This window comes from Limulus polyphemus, unplaced genomic scaffold, assembly GCF_000517525.1.
Source record: "Limulus polyphemus unplaced genomic scaffold, Limulus_polyphemus-2.1.2 Scaffold2664, whole genome shotgun sequence".
Lineage (NCBI taxonomy): Eukaryota > Metazoa > Arthropoda > Merostomata > Xiphosura > Limulidae > Limulus > Limulus polyphemus.
In genome coordinates, this window is record NW_013668274.1 from 1 (window position 1) to 7,711 (window position 7,711).

The 7,711-nt window shown below is 29.7% G+C and overlaps 1 protein-coding gene across 1 annotated transcript in view; it reads left to right on the forward strand.

The window, feature by feature from the left end:
- Positions 1–362: 362 nt before the first annotated feature.
- Positions 363–7,711, forward strand: part of LOC106467566 (calnexin-like) — a gene marked incomplete at its 5' end in the record, with an annotated part of 19,252 nt that continues 11,903 nt past the window's right edge. The window contains 3 exons of the mRNA XM_022395767.1: positions 363–472; positions 1,327–1,329; positions 3,792–3,866. Of these exons, the coding sequence (XP_022251475.1) occupies positions 363–472; positions 1,327–1,329; positions 3,792–3,866 (188 nt within the window). The remainder of the gene's footprint in view (positions 473–1,326; positions 1,330–3,791; positions 3,867–7,711) is intronic.

A 7,711-nucleotide genomic window follows, 5' to 3' on the forward strand; every position in this document is an offset into this window, starting at 1 on the left:
GAGCGTCTTATTATATACCAGAAAACATATATCTAGAAATGCTAGGGCATTCACGAAGGAACAAGATACTTCTAGAAAATAGTTGGCGTGACAATAGTCACGTGACCTCGCTGATGCAACAATACCAAGCTAGAAGTCAATGCCATTTGTGAATGAAAGAGGTAGAAGGTTGTGACTGTTTACTCTATTTGAAGAAAGGAAGATATTAAAAGTATTTCTTTCTTTAATTTTTCTTCTAGTTAAATAAAACTGTAGCTTTAGATAGCATTAAAATATTATAAGAACATTTTCAGTGTTTTATTACTTGTTTTTAGTGTGTTTGTGTGTGTGATTTTTTATACATTTTCAATGTATTGTTTTAGGTAATCCTAAATGCACTGTAGGTTGTGGAGAGTGGAAGCCTCCAATGATTGATAACCCTGAGTATAAAGGGAAATGGAAGCATCCCATGATTAATAATCCAAATTATAAGGTATTATTTTTTGTAGGTAATGATGCTTATACCAATATTATTGTAACCTATTTTGAGGCTGTGTTTTAGATGTGTAAGGTTTGTTGATGGCTCTTTAAATGTATCACATATGATTGTTTCACATGCTATTTAAACTCAATCACAACCTTTCAGGTGTCATATGCACACCTGCATATCAAATTTAGATATTTAAGTAAATATAATAATAGATAATTTTTTCAACAATTTCAAACTCAAATATATGTTAAAAGTGATATTTTATCATTTTGTAACAGTTTTTTGATGTGATTTAGAAAGAAAATGGAAAAAAAATGTTAAATTTACATTTCTGTGTCTAGCTTCTAGAAGCCTCGCCTGTAAACAACTTATTTATAGATTTTTTTTTAGAATTTTCTGACCATCCCAAAGCATAAGTTTATATTTGTGAATAAGTAGCTATGTCTTATTTCTCTCATGATTTTCCTTTTCCATGTGAGGTTTTATTATTACAGCCTTTTGTTTTCCTCCCTTTTATGATGTCACAACAAATGGTCTGGACAATTGGTAATGAAGCACAGCTTAGAAAATAGCTACATGCAAAATTTGAATACTCTTTGATAGAACAAGCTGTAAGCTATTTACAACAATGTAGAGTGATTAAAGTATGATCAGTTTTTAATTGTTTTGTGGGGAAAATGACAAGGTGGAGCTATTAGAGAGATGAACATAATGTGAAGCTGGAAAAAAAAACAACACACATTTGGGAACTTCATTATAGATATTACTATATCCTTAATCTGGGAATTTCATTATAGCTAATCTAGATGTTCATTTTGTTCCCTGACTTTATTATTCCTGGCTTCTCCATCCAAAAGAAGGTAATATTCCTTTTGTCTTATTTTGTTACAAAAATATAATTTGTTACTGAAATTGTTTAAAATTTGACAAGAACTTTCCAAAAAAGTTTGTATTTTCAGAAAAATGAAATATTTTATTTTTATTTTTTCTGCTATTTCTAATAATAAAAAATTCTGTATTTAATGTAGTTATTTGCACTCGGACTCCGAATAGTTCACATTCAAGGTGATTTTTATATGAAGTATAAAACTACTATTTATTATCTTACAGTTTTTTTCACATTTAATTTTCATAATCTCTAGAACCTTCTAAATGAATATCAATAGTTTTTTAAGGTAAATGTTTATATTTTATTTTTCATGTTCTCTACTATATCATTAACTCTACCTGTTATCATCAACATACACTGCAATGAAATGTTTAAAATTAAGAAATGGAAATATGTACATACCTTTTAGCTCTGCGTAAAAGTCCTTTGAAACTTGTTTTTTAATGTGTGTGATTTCACATCTTTATCTTTTCAATTGTAGTTTATTTTTGATGTTCCTTTCCATTTCTTTGTCTTTTTATCATTTATTCTGGATATGTAAACTGGTCCCCTCAGGGCTTTATTATTATTATACACTGATACCCACTCAGATACTTGTTACCCCATTCTTGTTTTGCACACGAATGATGCCATCTTGATTATAAAAAAAAAACCATTAAACTTTTCAAATATTATTTTTATAACACAAATAATACATAATTAATTAAAATGTCATTGTAAGACCTAGATATAATTTAACAGTCTCTCTAACTATAGAATATTTAGGTAAGAAACCACTGTAAATGCTTCAGTTGATCAAGCAGACAAGAATACTAACAGCAGTTACATGTATACTGTGAGAAAAACCATGTGCCAATTTCAAGTTAACTATTAGTGCCAAAAAGTATAAACTGATCTCTTTCCAACAAGTATATACACTGGTTTCTACAAACTACATGTAGAAGCTATATCTCAAGGCAAAGTATAGAAGGTAGGTGGCATCCGTTAAGGGTTGGAAAATTTATAACTGTTTCCCAGACAAAGCATTTTGTAAACTTTGGTATCACATGGCAAGTAGGTCAGACACATGTAGTTTAAGTGTATGTACACTTTCAACATATGTGGCAAATGCTGAACCTCTGGTGAAGTTGAGAGTTTCAATAGCACATGGGTCACGTGACATGAAAACTGAAGCTTAAGTATTTTTTTTAAAGGTTTTCTTTGAAGTAAAGGAATTATAATTAGATAATGTAAAAATTTAAATTATAACATAAATTAGTATATATATATATTGGAAGTGGGTTAAGTAAATTTTGAATGTAATGCAATACATATGCAGAAAGGAATTCTAAAAATGGCACCAAGGGTCATAGGGTTAAAATGTTTTTTTTCTATAACAAGATATCAGGTAAGCCTAGTTAAATTTAACATGTATGGTAGGTGATTGCAAAATACTTTGACTCAAATCTTTATTTATTGAATATTATTGTATTTAAATATTGTAAGTATATGTACTAACATCATTTATTGAGAAGAGACTATTTGTTAGATATAAATTAATCTTGACCATGAATATTGTTAACAAAAATATTGTTATCTAGCCTGACATAGCTAATGGTGATGGCATTATGAAAGATCAGGTTGTAAGCCACCTATAAATCTGTTTTTCACCGTTTTTATGTAATTTATAGCTGGAAGTGATGATTGCTGCAATTGGCATAATAAAGTTTCAAAACAAATATGTTAATGAACATAAATCAAGTTGAATCTGATTGGAGCTGGTGAACAGGGCTTAAGGCTGCGTGGTACCACAAAATATTTTCCACACTTTATAAAAGTGACAGTCAATACCTTAGTATGAATAATGGGTGGTAGGGTGTTGCTGACTGTCTTCCTTTTGGTAAGTTGTTCAAAATTAAGGATAGTAGCTAGTCAACACCATCCACTACCACCTTTTGGACTTCTTTTTTAACAACAAAAAGTGGAATTGACTCTCACATTAGAATGCCTCAAGTGCTGAAAGGGCAAGCATATTTTGTTTCAGGTTTCAATCCCATCATTTGGAGATTGTTAATTGAGCACCTTTTAATTAATAGACCATTTGGTTAAGTATTTCCCTGGTGAGAAGTAAAAAATTATAGGAAAGCGACAAAATCACAGCAGTCCAGAAAGTGTTAATTGGAGCTATTTATATTTTTAAGAATACCCTAGGATAGTTACAAAGATGGTAATACTTGCTATTCAGTTTTAAAAATGTGGCACTGGAAATTTCAGTTTTAGGCTTATGAGTCAAAAGTAAATTTGTACATAAATAATATTGCCTGTATTAGGAGGTTGTGATATTGTAGCCACATCTTTGTATTAACTAAATAGCAGTAAGGATAATGATTTTAGTGTTATACGTTTTAGTTAGATCATGCTCATTAATTTCTTTTTAAAAATCTTTTTTCTCAGGGCAAGTGGGAGCCTCGTAAAATACCAAATCCACACTATTTTGAGGATTTGGAACCCTACAAAATGGCAGCAATAGTAAGCTTGTTTTCAGATTCAATAACTGACTACTGAATTATATTAACAATGAATAACTTAGTGATGTAGTGTAACTGTTACCTACAGTTTGTTGTAGTCAAGTGCAAAGCTACACAGTTGGCAATTTGTACTGTGCCCATCACAGCTTTTGAAATCCATCTTTTAGCATTTATAAGCTTTCAGACTTACCACTGAGCCACTTGGGGACATCCAGTATAGAACAGAATATTTATAATTTTGATGAATTTTACAGTTCTTTGCCACAGAATATTCTGTGTCTAAACCCAAGGGTTTCCAGAGATGTGGAATGTGATGTGTGTGTGTCTATATATCTTCCCTCACAACATTAAAAATTAAATCAATAAAAAAAAGCTCTTATTAACTTTCTATGGATAGCAAATATATTTTTTTCTGCTTTGATATAATATTCTAAGCAAATGAAATTAATTTAACTTTGCATTGTGTTTTTAAACACATATTTGTATTTCTTTCTCATTTTCAGACTAAGGAGTAGTCTATAACTATGGTTTTAATCATTCTACAGAAAAGTGTAAAATTTTATAGGTCAAAGAGCTTGATGTGTACTCACACAACCCATCTGGTTGCTTTTGGAAAGTTTTTGCTATTGGAAATTTTGCCTTGTTATATTATGATATTTTTCTTCAGGTTGGTGAAGTAGGTTATGGGCAGCATTTGAAGTTCCAATGTGTTTTGGAATGAGGACTATTGTGTGACCTATTTTCCTATTGGATGGGGGATCCTGCTTTCATTATTTTAATCCACAAGTTATTTATTTCTGTTCCTTTGTCTCTATGAAGTTTTGATTCATGTTTTGTTATGTAGTGCTTTTTTTCTATGTTTTCCAGTTCTTCTCTCTTTCAGTCACTCTGTATTACTTCCAGTTTGTGGAAGTAATACAGTATATATATATATCCTAGTTTTGTTCCATGATAAAAAAAAAAAAAGAGAAGGCAGAATTCTCATGCAATAGGGAAATAAATTACACAAGAGCCCTCAGACCAGGAATACATCAGAACTTCACAAAATTGTCCATAACCTACCTCAACAATCTGAAGAAGGATCACCAAAGTGTCTCAAGATGTCATCATAATTTTCAAGATAAGATGTCCAAGAGTAAAAACCTTCCTGATTATGCCCCTTGTCTCTCAAATAGCATCTTGTAGCTTATTTTCAAATAATATTTTGTCTTAAATCTAAGTAGAGGGAATTGCATGTTGAGACCCCATTTTCACTAGAGCCTGAATCACAAGTTTTTTCAGTTTCTTCTCAATTTACCATGACCTTATTAATACTTTCTTGTACTTTTATCAGTTGTTATTGGCAATAAGTTTGTTTTGAGTGCAAGTACTACTTTTTAGAAAAAATATAGGGAAAGTAAAGCTTGGTGGTGATTGAGATAGTCATACACTCAATTTAAGTAAAAGTGTAGAGTAAACATATATTAAGTAGAACAGATTTTATTGAAAAGAATTATGATACTGGTTATTTAACATATGTTAACACAAAAATGAATGCATAAAGCAAATATTGTAGAAACCATGAAGTACACATATGATTTTATAGTACTCATTTGTTTCATTTAAACATAGTTACATAATTTGCTATCTGTGCTGTACTCAATGCAGACATTAAACCACAGATTTTAACATTAGTCCTCAAGCTTACTGTTGAGCTGATTGGGAGCAAGTGGGCAAAGAAAATTGAAAATGTTTGAATCCAATCAGTTAAGGTATTTTCTATATGCAAAAATTTACACTTGTTGAGAATGAATGTAAAATAAAATTCATGATGTCAGAAAAACACGTAGATTCAATAAGTCTTAATACAAAGTGATAAAAACCCCATAACCCAAGGGCTTTCAAAAGCGCTCAAATTATATGATTTTTATCATTTTGTAAATTAAAATAGTGGGTGTACATAAGTTTTTACTAATTTTTTTGTGCATTGTTATTCTAATATGACTTTTTTTACACATTTAAAATGTTTAGGTACACTGAAAATGTGATATGTAAAGCCTGAATGAACAAAAATATTTTAACACAAAATGAATGCATTTATACAATACAGTGTGCAATGCATATAAAAAAGTCCACCCAGCTTATAACCATGAAAATATGCATGAGAGTAATTATACTATAATTTTTATAATGTATGCTTATCTTTAAACATTTTTGCAGATTATTAGTAAACATTACAAGCTTTCATACACAAAATATCAGATTTTTAAATTAAGTATTAAGATTTTTTTTTATTAAAGATTTGCTTGTGAATTTTAATTTTAAGATTAAAAATACTTTTTTTATCTGAAAATTAGCAAGTTTCATTTGCATAATCTATGTATACTTCTAGGTAATCATCAAATGATGTTTTTTTTTTTTTGTGAATAAAACTTTGTATTTAATCTGTTATCTTATCAATGCTAGCTCTATGTGGTGTTGGTTGATTTGACTGACCTTGTAACCATTATAAAAAAAAGAATCTTGTTTTAGAATAATTGCAAATTATAACAGGAAACCACAAATTTTTACTCTAAATAGCTTAAATCTCATAACAGTATACATCTATTTATATTTATTAATTTTTGTTTTATTGCACTTTGAACCATGGCTGACTAAAAATACTCTGACACTAGTTGAAAATTATACTGTGCATGTACAGCTCATGTTACCTGTATCAAATAGTGTAATGCACAAGCTGCTGGCACGTATACCCCAGGAAGATTTTTATTATTTTTCTTTCAATATCTTACCTAATAAGTTTCTTTTTTTACATTTTAGTTACTTTCATAACAATTAGTGAAAACAATTAAAAAAAAAGAAAAACAAATTTGTAAGTAAATATCAAACATTTTTATGTTCAGTAAAGCTTTATATCTTATTTGTTATTTTCTTTACTATAACATTATACTTGATTTTCCAGGTTGTAGGTAAGGTAATCAAAGTATAATGAAAATAATGGTTACAAATGCAAAATAAAATGTACAGTATTGTTAGTATTGATCACTAAATTTCAAAGTACTTAGGGTCAGAGTTTACACTTCTCTCCTTTTCATACTTATTTTCTGTAGTTATTTTATTGCTAGCATATGGCTTAGAAACTAGAATAAACAAAATGAACAGTACTTTATCCTTTTTGATACAGACAACAAATTGCCAAAGTAAATCTCCTATTTCCTCTGTTTATTCTACTGTTAGTGATTGAAGTAGAAACTTGCCGAATATAAAGCAATGAATCACCATTCCTGTTTAGGTGTCATTTTACTTTGACATTGTCAATATCAAATACGCTTTTGTGGCACCATTCCCAAAACTTTCCGTGCTTTGAAAAGACACTGGAGTAGGATTTATCATCTTATTGACAGTATAATGGTTACAACAGGAATGGTTTAAAATACTAAGAAATGCTTATGCTATGGCTTTGTAGAAAGTCTGGGCTGATCCACTAAACTTGTTAGGTATTTTAATGTTGGTCGATAAGTGGATATTTTCTAAGAGTTTATTTGAATCCCAGCTTTGAAAACATAATTAAGTAGGATTTATTGGCTTGTTTACACAGTACAGTAATTGCAACAATAATTGTCTAAAGTACTATATAAAAGTGAGAAAATATTTATGATATAGCTCTGTATGAAGTTGTATCTGGTCCAATAAACTTAGGTGGTCAATATATGAACATCTCGTTTCATATTTTACCATGCTTACGTGTGTGTGTGTATATATATATATATATATATATATACACACACACACACACACACACACACACACACACACACACACACACACACAACAACAACAAACAACAACAACAAACAACAACAACAA